The sequence below is a fragment of the Calonectris borealis genome, chromosome 3, assembly GCF_964195595.1.
Source record: "Calonectris borealis chromosome 3, bCalBor7.hap1.2, whole genome shotgun sequence".
Lineage (NCBI taxonomy): Eukaryota > Metazoa > Chordata > Aves > Procellariiformes > Procellariidae > Calonectris > Calonectris borealis.
Genome location: NC_134314.1, coordinates 110,106,386 through 110,126,909, shown reverse-complemented (window position 1 = coordinate 110,126,909; position 20,524 = coordinate 110,106,386). Strand labels below are relative to the sequence as shown.

Genomic DNA, 20,524 nt, shown 5'->3' with positions numbered 1-20,524 from the left:
GAGGAAAGTGTCATTATTCCTACTACACTGATAGGGAGAGTGAAGTGATTTGTCCAGGGTCACCCTGGAAGTGGCAGAGTGTGGGCTGCAGTAAGATTCTGGCCAGTGTTTTGGCGCTCAGAGATACACGCTAATGCCAAAGCTCCTTACTTAGCTACAAAATCTTCTTCGAGATTTTATTAACCCATTTTAGCACGGGTTTCTTCCGTACAGAGAGCTTCAAGCTGAGAGACAATTAGCCATATGCATTTTTGCCCATTAGCAGTTTATCAAACTAATGAAAAGAGCCGTGACTTCCCTGCATCACAAATACGAAAAGCCACACATAGATATGACTGCAGTTTCACCTCTCCCACCTTCCTATACAACAGCAGTATAATAACTTGGCGACAGCTTTCCATTTAGCATTCCAGGATTGTACCAGGAGGCCTATTGCAGATGCCATCACCGCAGGTGCCCCGTTTCTATTAAAACTTTTGAGGCTGCCCAGGAGCCTGGCCACGAGTCAATGGCTGACAGCCCAAGACACGTGTTCCCCTCGGAGCCATTCTGCCTGTGTTATTTCTTTCATCCTAAGGTCTTGTGCTTAGCTACTTAAAATTCCGCAGTTTGCCTTCCTCTTGTCCTTGTTTCCAGGAGGCACCAGTGAGGATCATTTCACCTAGCTTTAACTATCATCTGATCAGTAAGTGCTACCAAAGTCAGCCATTTCAGCTTTCCGTGTGCTGAGCTGTCTTAGACATCCATTTTAGGATGGAATGGGTCACTTTTTGGAGCTGCCTAGAGCGGGAAACCTTGATGACTAAGTCTGACTAAATGCCTGTTTTATAGTTATCACGAGTCAGGTGAGCTGAATCACCCAACAAACAGCCTCCTGACACAAGAGACTGTGCAATTTAATAGGGAGTTGTCTTCATCTCTTCAGCTAAGTAATTTTGAAGGATTTGGGATGCTATTAGTACTTTTACTTAAGACTTTGTCCAGACCAGTTTTGAGATTGCACAAAGTCTTTGGGAAGCCCGTTCCAGTGTTTGACCATTCTCATTTTGAAGAATTCCTTCTTAATATCTAATTGGGATTTCTCTTGCTGCGACGTGGGACCAATGCCTCTCATCTGTTTGCTGTGCACCTCTGAGAAGAGTCTGGCTCCACTTTCTCAATCACCTTCTACCAGTGGAAGACAACAGCTAAGTCCCCCCTTAGCCCCTACTTCTCCAGGCTGAATGAACAAACGAGATCCCTCAAAAACGGATGACAATGGAATTTCCAACATTTTTATGACTTTTAGGATGAGATTTCCAGAAGGCTCATTCCTAGTTTTTTAAATTCAAGTATTGACCAAATTGATGAATGATTCTCAGCTCCGCAAAGGTGCTTATTAAGGCAATGAATTCTCACTGAATGATGGTAGGCACTTCAGAAGAGCCGATGTTGTCCTCAAAACTAACTGTAGTAGAAAAGAGGGATCCCACCAGGGGAGTGGCTATGGGGCAATATATCCCTAAAGGGATATGGGATCAGTTTTTGCCCTGGTATTTGTACTTTGCAGGAGTTTTGCAGAGCAGCATGTTCACCCGTGCACGTGAAATTGTTCTGGGGTCAGAAGGAGAGCCCGGGTCAGTCTGGTCCTAATCCAACAGCTCTAGTCAGCCGGGCATGGGCTCACTTTGGTTTTACACAAGCATAAAACTTTACTTAAAACCTCCTGGAGTTTTCCTGCTTGGATTGGGGGTTTCACCAGATTTGTTTACCTTATAAAAACATACATGTGGAAAGAGTATAAAAAGGTCAACCGCGTCAACAGTGAGTGGCAGTAAAGCAGGGTGCAATAAAAGCTGAAAATATTGCCAGTTTCAGAGAAAGCTAAGAGAAACCATCTCCTCATGGCAGTGGAAATCATGCCATGATCGTTTTCCGCTTTTCTCACACTCGACAGGCTATTTTCTGATAAAATCCGCAGCTAACAGTAGCAGGGTTTTCCCCGTCGTGCAGCACTGTTGGGCTGTTGAGTCGTTGTCCCTTTTTAGCTAATAACTAAACTAAGACGAGTGCTTTTTCCTCCCGAGCACCCGAAGCCATCCTCTCCCACCGGCTGCCCCACGGCGGCTGCAGCATGGCTCCGTGTACCCCAAAAAGTCCGGCTGAAATCTCCTTTTCAGGCGAGCCGGGGCCCAAGCTCCCGGCCGGGGACCTGCAGGGTGGCCCCGGCTTTTAGGGGAGAGGAGGCTGAGGGCAGCGGTCCTGTGCCCCCGCGCGGGACAGGGCCTGCTGCTCCCGGGCCCTTCAGCCACCTGCTTGCTCCCTAGGCCTGTCACCCACACGAGTGTAAGGAGTGGGTGCGGGTGTGGGTGTGCGTGGGGGGGTGGGGGGGGAGGTGGGTTGGCTGCTGCCCCTTTAAGGGAGGCCGGAGCCAGGAGCGGTGCCATGGCAACGGCTTGACAGCCATGACCGGAAGTGATTGGGGGGTCAGAGGTCACCGGTGGCAGCGGGAACATGGCGGCGGCGGCGACGGCCCTGGCGACGCTGGGCGCTGGCGCGGCCGCGCTCCCTGGGGCGGCGGCTCCCTGAGCGGGGCGGGGAGCCTCCTCCCGCCGCAGTGCTGCCCCGTCTCAGGTGAGGACGGGCGGTCACGGGTGCTCCCGTGGCGGGCAGCGGGCCGGGCCGCGGCGCTGGCGGTGGCGCTGCGGGCGGGGGGCTGACCTCCCGCGGCGCGGCGGGGCTGACCGGCGGCTGCGGACCGGCCTTGCCGGTTTTTTCTCGCCGAGGTGCGGCCTGCCGGACTCTCTCACCTGCCTCCCGTCTCTCCCCAGGCATGGTCACCGCGCTGTAGGAGGGCCGGGAGCCGCGGCGATGCCAGGCGAGGAGCCGCTGGAGGAGAGCGCTTGAGCTTGTCTGGCGATACGTTCAGTGTGTGTGAAACGTGTACGTTACCCGAAACCTTGCTTTCAGTATTGCTATTTTTATTACACCTAGAGGAATAAACGGAGGCTTGTTGTTATAATCTCATCCTTAATATCTTTCCTTTGGGGAAAAGTAGAATCTCTTGTCATGACTTGCACATACACAGAAGTCCGTCAGGTTTTGCCAACTGTAGCTGGGTGGTTTTCCCTGTTTACTGTGTCTGTTACTTCTCCCGTTGGTATTGGCGTGTATGCTGCTCTCTCGGTTAGATTTGCCCTCTGGCAAAGCTAAACTTTGACCTGAATGGGCTCTTGTGTAAGAAGTGCAGGGTGAGTATCAGAACAAGGCATATAACTTTTCACAGCCAGGCTGTTCAGAACATAATTGTGGCTGCGAAAAGCTGCGTAGTAAAAATAAATAGTAGAATTAAACTATGTGTGCAGCTTCACATTGGTGCTTATGTGTATTCATTGTGATACAGTACTTGGTTGTCACTAGACTTTTTTTTAATCTCTACTTATGCTGGTGGACGGAGTGGACTATGTTCGCATAATGGGTGGTGTATTTTGCTTATTGATTGCTAAGTATTGCCATATCTTCATAGTAGCTGTCTCTTGTTTTGAAGACACCACCCACTCCCTGCTTTTGGACCCTTGGACTTTGCAGTAGCAGTTAACACAGCAATATTTTCAAGTTTTTCAAGCACAAACTTATTCCACTGTAACACAGAGAGATTAACAGATGATCTTTGCCCCCTCCCCCCCTTCTTCTTACTTTACAAATGGGGAAAATAGGATTAAAAAAAGGAAGAAAGCCAAAGTATGTCTTAAATTGAAACAGAAATCTGAAATGAGTTGGTTGACTTTGTAATCAGATTTCATGGTATTATCTAATACTCTGAATGCAAAGCTTCAGTGGCAGCTGTACTATCTGGGTCCTCAGCAAATCAAGGTACAGTTTAACAGTGTGAATACATAGTTTGGTCAGTGTGTGGGCTGCAGCTGAAGAGTGTGGTCTCACTCCGTCGCCATCACTGGCCATGGGTTACTGCTACTCTCTTTGTAGTGGATTTAGTGGTTGGATGGTTGCAGGAACAGTTGATCTAACAGTTTTATGGGGATGGCTTTCTGTCAGATGGAAGCTATTCTAGTGAGTGTTTGCTCTGATATGAATGAAAGCTGTTTCTCCTTCTGCACTAATGTAAACCAGCTGTGGGTTAAGTATAATGTGAAACTGTACCTTGAGAAACCAAATCTCAAATTGGTCATTCAGAAAATCAGGACTACACTTAAAATTTCTGAAAAGTTTGCATGAAAAAAAGAAAAGTCAGCCATGTACAGGGAATATGTGGTAAGAGTGAAAGGAGTGTAAGTGAAGGGAGCGTAAGTCTGTGAAGGAACTTTCCTATCTTTCCAGTCTTTTCTCCATTCACTTCTTGCACAAGAGCTTCTGTGCTGCCAAAGGGAAGTCTCTTACAAAGCCTTATTTAGACCTCGGGCTGGTCCACCACGTGTACTCAGTGAAGCAGGAATCTTGAAGGAAAAATAATATTGTATCCTACTATGAAAGCCAAACTGAAGTTGCACAGGGAAACCTTGATTCTGGTATGTTGAACTCCTCAGTTTTGACGAGTTTTGCTTTCATGGAGTTCCCTACCCTCCTCACAAAAACAATCTGAAAAGAAAATTGGAAGTGTGATGAGGTGTCATCTTCACATCTGCCTGGGGTTTTAGCAGTGTTAGGGTTACTTGATCCAGCAAATCCTTTCTCCACTTGCTCAGGTGGCAGGCTGTCATGTGTTTCATCTGTTCCTGCAGAGTCTCTGCTTCTTCAGCAGCTATTTTTAATAATGCCAGGCTAGATTCTTAATCACCGAACTGTCTCAGGTGCAAATCCTCTTGTCCTTCTGCTGGCTTTCTATTTGATTCTGTCTGAGACTTCTCCCTGTAGAGTTTCTATCTCATAATTTTTGTTTAGACGGTCTCATTTATGTCCTTTCTTTCCTGTCACGTGGGTCACTTGTCCTGTCCTTCAGTGTGCTGCTGCTCCCCAATCCTCTCACCTCTGCTTTGCCAAAACACACCTTTTCCATTTGTTGGCTGCTTCTTCTTAGGACGGGGAGAGACTTTGTCTCAGTTTATGCTTTCCTCCTACCTGGTCATCATTTACGAACGATCTTTGTTTTCCTCTGTCCATCTTTCTTTCCTTATTTCATTCACCTGTTCTCCACTTACAGTCTTGTTCAAGGTTGTGCCTTCCTTGTTCACTTGTTTCTTCAGGTTGTGGTGCTGAGAACACACAGACAAGATTCCTCATGTTCTCTATGCAGTATTGAGTTCCATAATTATAGAATCATTAAGGTTGGAAAAGACCTCTAAGATCATCGTGTCCAACCGTCAACCCAACACACCATGCCCACTACACCATGTCCCTAATCTGATTTAATGTTTTATTAGCTACGGACTGAGGAGAGCTGGCTTGTTTGCGTTGCGTGTGTGGTGTTTGGTCAGCCCTTAGAGCTAAGAGAGGGGAAAATGGAACCTTTAGAGAGTTCACTTTTTGAAATAGGTCCCCGCTGAGTGTAGGCAAAGGCTCGCAGTTTGGTTTTATGTGACTTTTTGTTGACCTGACCAAAAAGAAAATTGCTCCTGAAAGACAATTCTGCGTTATAAAGTCTATTGTTGCTGCTGCAGGGCACAGTGAGATGCGAGAGTGCGATGTTAGCAGACTTCGTGAAATGTAGACAAAATATCTCTTCTTTTTCCTAGTCTTTTTCTCTTAGCTGAACTAGTTTGCTTGTGAAATTGTTTTGCTATAATAAACTTAATTTACTTAATTTGATTTGTTTGTATTAGGGTTTCTTACATGCTTAGTGTTCAAAACTGGTGGAGTCTTTACTCGTCAATACAAAATTAATTGCTCCACTAGGTTCACACACTATCCTTTCATGAGTTTGAGAAAATGAATTTGCCTTTAATCTGACAGCAGGCTTAGTTTTTGGGTTGGTTTGTTTGTTTGTTTTTGTTTGTTTGTGGGTTCCTCCCCCCCCGGGGATTTCTTCAAACAAAACTGTTTTTTTTTCGTCTTGCTGCTTTTAAACATGCTTTTCCAAGACTTTGCATCTGTGATATTAAAACTCCCCTGACTTGAGGGGTTTTTTTTTGGGCATCCTTTGGTATAATACCTGCTATTTATGTTATTATAGGTATCAAGGGAGCAAGTATTGCTTTCATTCTAGTGGTTCTGAAAGGTATTGCTTAATCTCAAGTGCTTTCTCATTGAACTTATGGTGGTTTTGTTGTTTTTAAGGCATCCAGCATATCTTACAGTTGAAAGAAATCTATATCTATTTGCTCTTCTCTTTTGATGGCAGCTTCAGAGGTGCCATGAAAGCTAAAGGAATAGACTGCCCGATGAATCCATATGAAGCAGTTATGTGGATCACCACACATTGCTTGATTGCTTGTAGAAAGAGAATTAATTTTTCTTGAAAACGCTCTAGTCTTTTATAAAATTACTGTTTGAATCATGGAAGTGTTCCTATAAACTACTGTGTCCTCAGACACACTCACAGTTCCTGGGTGCTTTAATATATGAATGATCTATTGTTTTGTACTCCTTCACCAAATCAGTGAAATGACAGAGCTGGTTGTAGTCAGAAGAGTCAAAAGATAACCAAACACCTAGGTTTTTACAGGAGAACAAGAAATAAAACACAACCAAGCCATTCATTTCTCTTGCTAAATCAAAGACAAAGAATAGCAGGCAGTGCAGGTACTGACAAGTACACACAATTGTGATCTTTAAACAGGGATGGAGTTACCTTGATTTCCTGAAATCCTGTTAGTTGCATCAAACTGGTAATGCTTCTTGCAGATCAAGATTTAACTTACTGTTCAAAGTAACTGGAATTTATTATGGTTATACATGAAATGAACGTATAGGTCTGGCATTAGTGTGTGATTATTTTTAATTTTTTTTTCCTTTTAACTTTTGCATGGTCAGTATGATAATGATTCCACCCAAATATAAATGTTAATTGTGAAGTAACGGAAAATATGCTGTATGACTCTTCAAACCTATTAGGAAGACCCTCTCTGGTGTTTGAAGGTAAAAATGTTACTGTCTTGCTACACGTGAGAGCTTGCATGAAATGCCTCGTTTGGCCACTGATGCAGTTTTAAAAGTGATAGAAGTGCTAAGAATCCTCTGTTCAGCTTGATCAGCTTTTGGAGACAGAAGCAGTAGATAAAAGATTCAAAACCTTTTTGTTTTCTCAGAGAAAATTCTTTATGTCTAAGTAATTAATTCCACATCACTTGGTAATTTTGCTCTTAGGTTTCATTATAGTTACTCTTATCTAGTGTTGGTATTGATTTTTAACATCGATTTCCCCAATCTCCACACAAGCAATGATCTACAGCCTGCATTTGTTCAGATCAAGTATTAGCATTATGTGTTTGAATTCAGAAGATAATTGCATATCTTGCAAATTACCCAATGGCTGTTTCATCTTGAAACATTTAGAAATCCATTTTAGTTTCTCGTAATTACAATGTTTTAGTCAGACAGTAATCTAAACTTAGGACAGCACTTTGGCAGTGATATGCTTGTTTTTCTAAAATGAGCACAGTTTCTGTGGTTAAATTTTCCTTTCATTTAAATACAGATTTTAATCAGTGTAGGCCAAACTTTTCCAACCATGTTTAAAATTAGCTCAAGCCATATTTTAAAAAGTATGTTCTCCTAATGTGATTTAACTTATGTAGAAAAATGCATGCAGGAATGAATGTTTTTAAGCTGATTAATGCTTTTGAAGTGTTTTTACAATTTATTTGCAAAAAACGTTTATAGACTGGCTCAAATATGACTTGATACTAGTAGTCTCTTTGTAATAAATACCACTGAAAGCACTTCATGCTGTGCTTCTGAAATTTGAAAGGTAGCTGTTCAGAAAGAAACTGTAAATTCCACTCATCAAGCAGCTAAGTTACAACATCAAAACAAAGTAGAATGTTTGCTGTTCTTCCAGACTCCCATGCAAGTGTTGTTTTGGAGATGACTGAAGTTTTCATTGGTCGTCTTGTACTTCTTTAGGTGGGGTATAGTTACCATTTTCAGTTGGTAAGTTGAAGTTGTAAATACATGTATAGCAAGTGTTAAGCAGATATTCAACATTGTATGTATTCCGAAATAGAAGTGGGAACGAGTCTGAATTGAATCTATCAGGTGGCTATTATAACTCCCTGAATTACTGCTAAACATTTGGTAGTTTTAGTTTCTAGAAAAGTATTAAAAAACAAACAGAAAAAAAGACCCTCAAAACTGTTACCAAACTTATATGCCTGTTTTTACCAAAGGCAGGAAAAAAGGTCTTTGCTATACCCAGAAAGTTTTCTAGGTGGTAGAAGAGATTCCAGTTCAGGGATCAAACACAGTTCAGACACAAAAAGGAAGCCTTCAGAGGGTGGAAGCAAGGACAGGTAGCCTGGGGGGAATACAGAGAAATTGTCCAAGCAGCCAGGGATCAGGTTAGGAAAGCTAAAGCCCTGATAGAATTAAATCTGGCCAGGCACATCAAGGGCAACAAGAAAAGCTTCTATAGGTACGTCGGGGATAAAAGGAAGACTAAGGAAAATGTGGGCCCTCTCCGGAAGGAAACGGGAGACCTGGTTACCTGGGAAGGCTGAGGTACTCAATGACTTTTTTGTCTCGGTCTTCACTGGCAAGTGCTCGAGCCTCACCGCCCAAGTCACAGAAGGCAAAGGTGGGGACTGGGAGAATGAAGAGCCGCCCACTGTAGGAGAAGATCAGGTTCAAGACCATCTAAGGAACCTGGAGGTGCACAAGTCCATGGGACCTGATGAGATCCATCCATGGGTCCTGAGGGAACTGGCAGATGAAGTTGCTAAGCCACTATCCATCGTATTTGAGAAGTCGTGGCAGCCTGGTGAAGTTCCCACTGACTGGAAAAGGGGAAACATAACCCCTATTTTTAAAAAGGGAAAAAGGAAGACCCGGGGGACTACAGGCCAGTCGGTCTCACCTCTGTGCCTGGGACGATCATGGAGCAGATCTTCCTGGAAGCCATGCCAAGGCACATAGAGGACAGGGAGGTGATTCGAGACAGCCAGCATGGCTTCACCAAGGGCAAGTCCTGCCTGACTGACCTAGTGGCCTTCTATGATGGAGTGACTACATCAGTGGACATGGGAAGGCTACAGATGTCATCTATCTGGACCTCTGTAAGGCCTTTGACACGGTCCCCCACAACATCCTTCTCTCTAAACTGGAGAGATATGGATTTGGTGGGTGGACTGTCCGGTGGATGAGGAACTGGTTGGATGGATGCATCCAGAGGGTAGTGGTCAACGGCTCAGTGTCCAGATGGAGATCTGTGACAAATGGTGTCCCGCAGGGGTCTGAACTGGGACCAGTACTGTTCAATATCTTCATCAATGACATAGTGGGATCAAGTGCACCCTCAGCAAGTTTGCAGATGACACCAAGCTGAGTGGTGGGGCTGACACGCCTGAGGGACGGGATGCCATCCGGAGGGATCTGGACAAGCTTGAGAAGTGGGCCGTGTGAACCACGTGAAGTTCAATAAGGCCAAGTGCAGGGTCCTGCACCTGGGTTGGGGCAACTCCGGGTATCAATACAGGCTGGGGGATGAAGGGATTGAGAGCAGCCCTGCCGAGAAGGACTTGGGGATACTGGTGGATGAAAAGCTGGACATGAGCCGGCAATGTGCGCTTGCAGCCCAGAAGGCCAACCGTATCCTGGGCTGCATCAAAAGAAGCGTGGCCAGCAGGTCAAGGGAGGTAATTCTGCCCCTCTACTCTGCTCTGGTGAGACCCCACTGCAGTGCTGCATCCAGCTCTGGAGCCCTCAGCACAAGACAGACATGGACCTGTTGGAGCGGGTCCAGAGGAGGGCCACAAAGATGATCAGGGGGATGGAAGGCCTCTCCTATGAAGAAAGGCTGAGAGAGCTGGGGTTATTCAGCTTGGAGAAGAGAAGGCTTCGGGGAGACCTTATTGTGGCCTATCGGTACTTAAAGGGGCTTATAAGACAGATGGGGACAAATTTTTTAGCAGGGCCTGTTGCGACAGAAGGGGGAATGGTTTTAAACTAAAAGAGGGTAGATTTGGACTAGATATAAGGAAGAAGTTTTTTGCGATGAAGGTGGTGAAACACTGGAACAGGTTGCCCAGAGAGGTGGTAGATGACCCATCCCTGGAAACATTCTATGATTCTATGATCAGGGGAGTCAATCTGTCAGCAGACTTCTCTTCAGATAGACCATTTCTACTGATCACAGGTAGGGTGAGATGCTTTCACAGAGAAATGTGAGGACAAATGTCATAAGAAGGAGATGAATTATGTGGATTTCCATTATATAGAATGCAGTGTGTGTTTATGTGAGATGTGCTGGTTAGCTTTGACACAGTTTCTTTAGTGAAAATGATGTAGAAAAGAAATACTGTCCTGGTTTGGACATGAAACTGTGAGAAATCTGATCTAGTTTTTCAGATGCTTTATTTTGTTATTCAGATGCTAGAAGGACTAGATCCTTCTAGTTTTTAATACTTAATCTTACAGTAATGATGCATCTGTTCAGCTGATGAATTCCATTTGCTATCAGGATCATGTTTGTTACTGTGATTTTAATGATCTGCTAGAATGTGAAGAACGTTGGTTTTGAAGAAGCTGATAATACTATAGCAATAGTAAGCAATAGCAAATTTGTCAATGACTGGTAACACTTACCTTTTTTCCAAATGGAACAAACACTTCTTAATTTCACTCAACAATTTTTCTCATAAACAGGACTAACTCTTAGCCAGAATTCGTGTGGTACAGTGGGAATTTCTCAAGCATTCAACTCACTGAATAGCAGTTACACCTTTTGAGCTCATTGAAAAAAAACTTTTAACTCTTCTGGTGAGATAAAGCCAGGAGACAGTGGTGACCACATGCTGATCTATGGAAGTTAACTTTTCAAAGTGAACCAAAGTGAAAACTGGTTTCCAGCTTTCAGGCTATGGTCAGAACTTGGAGCTTGTTCCTAGTTCTGCTGTGTACATTTTTTAGATTGTGTATCAGCTGGAGTTGGGGGCTGTGTGCTCCAGGGAAGGCATCACTAGGTCCTTTAACAAAGCCAAGGAAAACTACAAAAGATTTCTCAAAGAGCAAAACAAGTAGAAGAAATACTTACCTGTTAAGTCTCTGTTGGGAGTCAGTCCTTTTTTTCTTAAGTCTCCACTCATGGAAAACCTCTTTCTCTCGAGTACAACATTTCAGAAAGTGTGAGGTAGTACACTTACACCAAGGTTTTTGAGCCAATCTGTAGCGTCTGGTAAGGTAAGGCTAATCATTTCCTTTCAGCCGCCAGAGTAGACAGTAGCTTTCTTCTGCTGTTCTGTCTTCAGTGTGAAACCACCACTAAATCTCTCAACTTAACTAGTGAATTCCCTTAAAAAGAAAACAGTTTTAGCAATTTCTTTCGAGGTCTCTTGCCCAGGTCAGTAGATTTGTCTTTAGGACAAGTAAAAATGATACCCTGCCAGTGAACTAATTATGTGTAATTCATCATCAGATAGTGGAAACAATTAATGCTCTGGGAATTGGCATGCATTTCACATTTGGAAAGGGGGTGTTGTTTGGTTTAATCTCTCTTAAATAATTGCAGACCGTCTAGGAAGATGGAATGTAATGTTCTGGGTATGTTTGATCTTTCTAAACTTTGGAGATAGATTCTTTCAGAAAAGGATCGGTCTTACTGTATTTTGTGCTGTCTCCACAAGATGGGTAGATTTTGCACTAGAGTTTCCTTAGAAAAATACTTGTGCGTCAGTCTGATTTACAAGTAGTGTTTTGCAGACTTATCTATTTCTAACCATTGAAAGTGACAAAAGGTGTGTCTCTCCCAAAATTATGGCATTGCTCAGAGAAGTGTGTTCTTTTATTAGGAACATCAGGTGTAAATTTTCACTTGGATACCAAGTTTTAAATAAAATCCTGACAGTTATCCACTATTTCCAGTGCTTGCATGGGTCTACTATTCATTACAAAATGGATGCTTCATTATTTTGTCATAAATGGTTATATCTTTAGATCCCAATTTCCAAAATGTACTTAGAATAGTAATTTTTGTAAAAACTGTCTTCGCAGAATGTTTTTTCGCTTATGTTGTAATAAAGGTAGGCATTGTACTTATTGTATCTCAGTCCTACTCTAAAGAAAGAATCTTGGTCTCTTTCTTAAATATTGAGAAGCACTTAGTTTTGCACCTCTGTTGGATACAGGGTTAGATGTTGAACAGTGTCAGCTCCACTAGGCAATAAAAAAATCCCACTTTACGAAAATGCTTTAACTGAATAACACATCTCATTTAGATTTTGACAGTGAGTAATAGAGCTGTGTGTTTATCCTGTCTGCCACCTTAACAGTTTTTGAATGACAAATGCCTGCAAAGATGTCAAGGGTTAAACAGCTATTTTTTGTGTGTGTGTTTTTATTACAGTAGGTCATTGAAGGACCTTGAGAGATGACTGATCTGCAAAACTGAGACAAAGGCTCTGTACTTATGGTAGTATGGAAATTAAATATAGGCAAAAGCAAATGTGGCCTGAGTGGTCACAATAGGGATATTGCTAAAATGATTGTAGATAACACAGGAATACATATTATCGTCTATCTAAAGGGAAAATAGCTAAAATTATGGGTTTTTTAGTTAAAGTAATTGCAGTAGGCTAGTCTATTGAAGAACAGTATGACGTGATACACAGCACCCTTGTGCAGTAGAATATCTTTGAAAATATACTAATAACAGTTATTTTTAATTAAAGAACGAACCTTATTAAAAGTTTAGAGGATTTAGTAAGCGTTGATTGGGTCAGTCACATGTTTGTAAGATTTTCTTATGGTCTGTCTTTTCTCTGTGCCTTTGCAGCTTGGCAGACCATCACCCTTCTGCAACAGCACTATGCCCCTGAAGTGGCTATAGCAAATACTCACTTCCCTTTTTTTAAGGGAAGCTTTAAGTTATTCCCATGTTCCCTGTGGCCCCAAGTGTATTCAGATTCTTGTTCATTTTACATGTAGACAGTGGCAAATAGAGGTGGTAAATATGGCTGTTTTTTCTTTTTTAACTTTATGTAAGGCATCCATAAAAATCTGTTAAGCAAACTAGCATTGCACATATTGTCCATAGCTTTGTTCTCGTGACTGCTGGACATGCAGAATTAAGCTTGCTTTCAGAACAAAAGGTATCATCGTTGTGAGCAGAATGCTAAAATGAGTTTGCTTGTTAGAAAGAAAGATTACATTTCCTGTCTCCGTCATCTCTCACTGCATCTTGAAATACAGAATTAGCTGAAAAAGGCAAATTTAGGACAGGCTTTTGCTGAAGTTTAGAAACATGTCCTTTATTCATAAACGTAAAATAAGCAAACCTTAAAATTAAGGGAAACTGTCTGGTAGCTTTGGATATCAGTGCAAGATATTCTCTATGTACAGTATTGACACAGATGATAATGTTTACTAGAAGTATCACAAAATGACGTATTGGGGAGGAGATACCCAAAAAGTGGAAAATAGTAGTTGTAAAATATTGTTGTATGTAGAGTTCCACAGGCTGCAGAGTATTTTAGAATGAAAATTTTCAGCAGTAATGAAAATGATCTGATCTGGCAGAAGAGTAATATTTTAATGAATGCTTATAGCATGACAGGAAGAAAGAGAAATTATCAGCAAGTATTTCTTCATCACTTAAAGACTGCTGTTACTGCTGTAGCTCTCCAGCCATTTAGCTAAGGGTTTACAACCTTTACGGGGAGTATATATTACAGACTGTAGAGAGCAAATGCCTTTGCTTGGCCTCAATATCCTGTAAAGATGCCATTTCCCAGGATTTTTGCATGTGGGACCTTAGTTCTTCTGTATGCAACTGGTGCAAGTCTCCCAGCTCTTAAGAACTTGGGGTTTGGTGTTAGTATAGAGGAGTGGCCCACTCTTAGGAGTTGCATCTTCTTCTGTGAGACCTCAATGTCTGTCCTTCTCTTGAGAAAGGTTATGTGTGCTTTTCTGACAATTTTAATGTCTTGAATGATTTTAATGTTTAGAGTGAAGTTATCAAGAACTTTGATTACTGGTTTGGGAGCTATTTGATATAGAACCACCAGTCTCTTGTTCTTAACTAGATGATTGTTTCCTTCTTAACATCTCTCCCCTAAGCTGCACCATACTAAGAGCTGTCAGATTTCCACCAGGCACATACTGAAGAGCTAGAACACAAAAGTAAAGTTCACGTTGGAATGAGGTCTGGAGAGAAGCAAAGTTGTGGGCAAGTATTTTTCCTTTTTCCAAATGTTAAGCTTCAGCCACGTTAATAATATTTCTACAAAAACATTATTGGGCTAATTTAAAGCAAAACTCTAAAACTGTTATATCCCACATGGCATGAAACATTCCTGCCTTTTTTTCCTGGTGTATTAACTTCTTACACAGAAAGGAAATGAATTTCAGAAAGTATGTTATACATAAACCATTTGAGACATTCTCTGTTAAGGAAATAGCAGCTGTCAAGAAAGATGCAGCCAATGTTGAGTTATATTAAAAACATTGTAAAGGAAATATTTGTCAGGGAAAAGTGGATTAATTAAAACATTTTAACTATTTTTGCTCTGGAGGAAGGTTAGGGAAGTTTTATATAATCCTCTTCTAAATGCCACCATTATTAAAAGCCACCAATTTATTTTTTCAGAAGGAAGTTGACTTGGGTAAGTTGTTCCTCAATGTAGAATAAAGAAATTTTCTGACTACGATGTAACTAGTGGGGGGGGGCGGGGAAAGACTTGGAGTCATTATAGTTTATTACCTTCAAATTCTATAAGCTTGCTTTCATTGATTCTTCTTGATGGACAGAATTTGTATCAAAAAGAAAACAGGTAACATTTTAGGATTTTCATACTAACATTTTTATTTGAAAATCGGCTCTTTTCTGAGCAATTAATAGCACTAGGAGGCATTATTTTGCTTCTGTAAAGGAAAATAGTGAAGTGCACATAAAAAGGTACCTGGATCAAGGATGTGAAACATTAAATATGATGGGATTTACTCTTTCTTCGATCCAGTCTAGCCTGCTGGTTTTAAGGAGTTGTACACTGAATATGCAGATTTACTGTAATGGTTTGAAACATAAGCTTTTGGTTTAATTACCACTTTGCTCTTTTTCCCATTAATCTGTTGATGCTATCAGATGTATCCTGAAATGTGGCAAATACAGAAGCAGTTATGTCTGTTACCTTTCTAGATGATGCTCCAATTTTTTTTTTTTTATTTAGGTAAAGAGGTTGAAGGGGATGCTTAGATGTTATGGTTATGTGACCTACTTAAATGTTGAGTTTTTGATTTTAGAAAAGCATAAATATTGTATATGGAATGTTAGGTCTTCCTCTGTTTAAGATATATCCTACCTTTTGATTATAATTATTTTCTGGAAATTCATGAAGATCAGAGTGTTTTCTTTTGGTCCTTGAAAATATTAAAATTATATTTCTGAAGTTACATGATTGCTGTTAGAGACGAGCAGCTGTTGTTCTGCTTCACACTAGGCTCATGATCTTAGACTTTGTTAAAATACCAACAGAAACACAAGTACCAAATGATATATGGGCTAAACTTTTTAATGTCACCCGCATCTCCACATTTGAATTGACAGTCTGTAATTCCATTAACGCATTACCTTTTTTCCCCTTAAAAAACTGTTCAGGATGGCTTGTATTTTAGGAATGCCTTAAAGATGTAAGGAATGCAGTCTGTAGAACCCGTTTTACTTGTTGCACATGCTTGATCTTGTATACTGAACTGAACAAAGGATTGAAGAAGATGATCATCTGAAGGTTTCTTTAGTTAAATGCCACTTTGAAGAATTGGCTTTTGATTTTTACTTGATAAGCAAGACATGTAACGTTGTTATTAACAATAAGTAATTGTGATCCTTGTATTGAATAATAAGGTTTCAAGTTGGACACCTATAAAATAAAGAATGCAAAGCTTTCACAGCTGCAACTGAAGCTAATAGCAACTGTGAATTGTGCTTGTGATGTACTGCACAGTGACAAATATTCTGAAAAAAATTAGTCTGGAAACGTTCCAAATTAGGCAGACACAATTCATGTATTTCGTGCTGTGGATCTTGAGTTATAAAAATATAAATAGGATCTGTTGTGAAAATAAATTATTGACATATAACACTTGCAGATAGTAGTATAATGAACATAATACGGAGGAAAAAGAAAAAAAAAGGGAAAAAAAAGAGGGTTTTTTGTTCTAGGATTTTAATAGCTTAGGCTAATTTTAGCACTGTACTATGAGAAGGGGGAAAAGAAATACAAAGTAATTTCTCCCTGTGAACTCTGCTGTCAAAGCATGTGCATTGGATGAGGCGTGGTTCCTGTTTGAAAAACAAATAAACCAGCCAGGAAGGAACAGCCTTAATTCTGGTGGTTTATAATTTCTGTATGTTTGATTGTGCAGCTTCAGTATCCCAAATGTTTTTTGAGTGTAATATGAAGGTAATAATTCACTAATAGTGTGCTGGGTGGTGCTGAATGCCCCTGATCTTTTAGCTGTGAATGTAGCAAACTGTAATTATGCTGCGCATGACCCCTTACTAAAGGTGATGTTCTCCCTTGAAGGTAATGTAAATTCTGATGGTGCTGTATCTGACCTAAATGCTTTTCGAGCTGAAACTAGCTATTGTGTGTTAGACTTCCACAGAATCACTTCATCTGTAGTCTGAGACTATGTTTTACTGGCAATCTGTTTTATCGTATGCAAAATGATAGGTACCTGAGATCAACGCTGACTCCAAGGAGAAGTAACTAGACTGAATTCCTGAATATAGCATCAAGACCACTAATCATGTCAGGGCTAGAAAAAAAATCTCCCAGTATTCCAACTTATTTCTACAAAGCGGTTAACAATCATAAATGATTCTGCAGTTTGAATTATACAGATCCTACTTTATGCCTCTCACTTAAATCTTGCTTTTGTCCAGAGTGAAATAGTTCTTTGTGTATTTACGTATGCATGATTGAGCATATGGTTATTGTTCCAAGGAGAAGTAAGAGGAAAATAGCCTCTTCTGATCTGTCAATTCACATTTTGAAATTTTCTTTATAGTAACTCTTGTGAAAATTGTATTAGCCATCTAGGACCACTTTTTTCAATTTCAGTCTGATGCCTCTGCAATCAAGATGAAGGATGTTGATCAGGATGCCTTTCTTCTGAGAAATTAATACTGAACGCTATGCATTGATTGACTTTTACTGTCTAATTGGCGATAGACAGGTTTGCCCAATCTTTGTTGGCTTTCACAGTGAAGTTAAGCCTAAAAATGTACTTGAAGTTATTTGATCTAAATGCATCTTAGTCTTTTATGGTATTTAGAATGAGACAAAGCTTATTTGATGAATGGCAGACATCTTTACAGGTGGATAACTTGGAGAGATGCATTTTGCATGAGGTGTGAGGCTTGGAGTTTTAGTTTTGTCCTAGTTTACTTTATTTGATGGTCAGTTAAATCTTTTCTTCAGCTGTTGATGATTACACAGTAATCATCTTTACGGATATATCTGATTACGAATTACAATTCATGTCCTGAATTCCCTGCCAGTGAGAAATAATACTCCTCTATGCACTTTCAAAGTAAAAACTTTAGGGAAAAAAATGTTATCGCTACAACGTGTATTTCTGTTATCTGTCCTGCATAAAAGAAAGTGACTAAATTATATTATCAAAATGTGTAACAACTTTATCAAAATTACAGTTTGTAGATGTTCTTTAATAGGACATCTTGTGGCTGAGTTGAACTGGTTCTTAATGTATAGAAAAACCTATTTTCAGTTTAAAAAGGTCAGTTATGATATATCTTGATGTAATTTTCCATCAATATGCTTGATATCTCTATCTGACAGTATGGAAGCTAGAGATGGAAAGTTATAAAGAGAAATGATTTGACTACATTAAGTCTTATGGGACAATTGATAGATGAGTCCCATTAGCCATGTTGTGTTGAACTGCAGCCAGCCGTTTTGGAATACTTTAAATCCTTAGCGTTCCTGAACAACTGGAGGAGAATCCTTTTCTGATATTCCTTCTAAAAGGGATTATTATTTATTTTTGTTGTAGTTCGGTCTAAGAATTTCAGTGAAGTATCAGGAAATTATTACATTTTTCCTCAGTGACTAATGCAGTCAAACATCATTTGAAGCTTGGAATCTGTTACCAGTAAAAAAGGCTTATGATTATGCTGTTAGAGGTTTTAGATCACTTTAAATTTCTTATTTCCCATAAAATACCTAAAATCCCACCAGCATAAGTCATAAGCTATTTATCTATACACCTTAATTGTGTTTGTAGGATAGAGAATCCTGTAAGAGCAATCTTGTGCAAAGCTAGTTTTGCAAGTTTTTCTTTGTTCTGTTCATTACACTTGTGTCGATGCTTTTCTATTTCCAAACCCCATCAAAGTTTCCAGTTTATCAATGTTTTGAGATGCAGAAAGTGATTGGTCTGAGTGTCTTTGTGCTGTATGGTTTGAAGGTAAGATGTGTCTGTAGCAGCTGCCAGACTGAAGCCTGAAGCAATGCCAGGACATTTAGGCTGAGTTTACTAGAATGGCTTTCTCTACTTTATTTCTTGCTCTGTCACCATTAATCTCTTTCTTCTTTGCCCCAATGTTCGTTATTAAAAATTCTGACATCCTAAGAAATGCTGATCAAATAACTTCTGTTTGTCTATTATATCCTTTTTGCGTACTGCAGGTTACTGTGAATTGCTCTGGAAAGCACTATGAAAACGTAATGGCTTAATGCAAATAAGTGAAAAGGATCTTCCAGCTGTTGCACATGTCTTCTAGTCAACCTCGATGTTTGGTATTGGGTCCTCTTACCAAAATGTGGAGAGAGGGAGAGAGAGAGAAATGTTGGAAGATCAGTGAACTTTTTTGTTTTGGAATATATTTACCTTTTCCTAAAGTAATTTGAACTATTTTGTTAGGCCATACTATGACACAGAACTACTGAGACCTTATATACATTATAAAAAGCTTTAATATTGGAAACAGTTGCACCTGTTTCCCTCCTCTCATTTATTTTTGGCAATGATTGGTATGGAAATGTCTTTATTTTCTTGATCTTCATGTTTTGTCTTTTAATCTCTTGGTAGTTTTTCTCTCAGCCTTGCAATATTGCAAAACAACATTATAAGCTTAATTATTTGCTTCATGAAGTTTAAACTGGTTGAAATGAAGCTGAGGACTGATGAATTTTTAAGTGACTTTATAGTCTCTTAATTTTGTAGCTAGCAGGGAGGTATTTTCAGAAGCATTGGCATAATTCAAAGTTTCCTAAAAGTTGACCCTTAATTATTCTGGTTTGAGTTAGGAGCAGGACCAAAGAAATTATTCTAGTGGTTAAAGATGGAAACCCCCTCATGCTGAATTTGGAGGGCCATAAGCTCTCTTTCTTCTTGTTGTAGAAACCCTGTGCAGCAGCTAAAGGGACACCAGGGGCTTAACTTCCCAGCTAGTAAGGACAGTCTGGATACTTTGAGAAATTTTTAGGGTCAAGACCCTGCACAAGCACATACTAGATGTACTGGAGAGAGTTCAGTGAAGGGCCACAAGGATGATGAAGGGGCTGGAGCATCTGACACGTGAGGAAAGAGAGAGAGCTGGGACTGTTCAGCCTGGAGAAGGCTTGGGGAGGGAGATCTTATCAATGTATATAAATACCTGAAGGGAGGGTGCAAAGAGGATGGAGCCAGGCTCTTCTCAGTGGTGCCCAGTGATAGGACCAGAGGCAATGTGCATAAACTGAAACACATCAGAAAACCCTTTTTTACTGGGAGGTCAGTGAGCCCTGACACAGGTTGCCCAAGGAGGTTATGGAGTCTCCCTCATGGTCCTGGGGAACTGGCTGTAGGTGGTCCTGCTTGAGCAGGAGGGTTGAACCAGATGACCTCCAGAGGTCCCTTCCAACCTCAGCCATTCTGTGTGATTCTGTTGTGCAAATGTTGTACAATCTTTATTGGTTTGAGATCACCCATAGGTGATTCGCAGGGGAAGATGATTCTCCTTAAAATAAAAGATACCTTATTTATTCCTTTAAAGCTCTCATCAGCTTCAGAAGAGAGAACTGCTTAGCTTAACGTAAGTTGCAAAATAAGGGGTGTTATTTGGGAAACAAGGTTCCTGTCTGCTTTTAAATCTTAGGAAGTGTGTGAATTGAGAACTGAAGCGGTAGTTTTAGTTGCTATGTTAGAGCAATTTAAATGTACATGTAACTAAGCCACCATAGGACAATAATTTTCTTTCCTGAGGGAGAAAGGACAGAAGCACTTGCTGTGTACTCTGTTTTTGCTATACGCTGTTTCCCCTCCTGTGTAATGGTCTTGTGCTATAAGAAAGGAGAGAAGCACTTTAAACACAGGAAAATGTGGTTGTTAAGCCGCAAAAAAATAAGAGGTTTCAAGAGCATGCATAGTATCAAAACCAATTTCTCATTCTTGATTTTGCTTTCATTTTGAGAGTGACAGTTTAGAGAAAATG

General features: G+C 40.6%; 1 protein-coding gene across 6 annotated transcripts in view; it reads left to right on the top strand.

Annotated features, from left to right (window-relative positions):
* Positions 1-2,446: 2,446 nt before the first annotated feature.
* The window catches only part of LCLAT1 (lysocardiolipin acyltransferase 1), a 121,191-nt gene continuing 103,113 nt past the window's right edge, over positions 2,447-20,524 (top strand). For 2 of the 6 annotated variants that reach the window (XM_075147281.1, XM_075147283.1), the window contains exons 1-2: positions 2,449-2,613; positions 2,811-2,922. Coding sequence is in view for 3 of the 6 variants with exons in the window: in XM_075147284.1 (XP_075003385.1) it covers positions 14,223-14,251 (29 nt within the window). In the remaining 3 variants the exon portion in view is untranslated. Of the gene's footprint in view, positions 2,614-2,810; positions 2,923-6,906; positions 7,012-7,933; positions 8,026-14,142; positions 14,252-20,524 lie in introns of all 6 variants that reach the window. The other 4 variants (XM_075147284.1, XM_075147279.1, XM_075147280.1 and 1 more) reach the window with 4 other exon arrangements.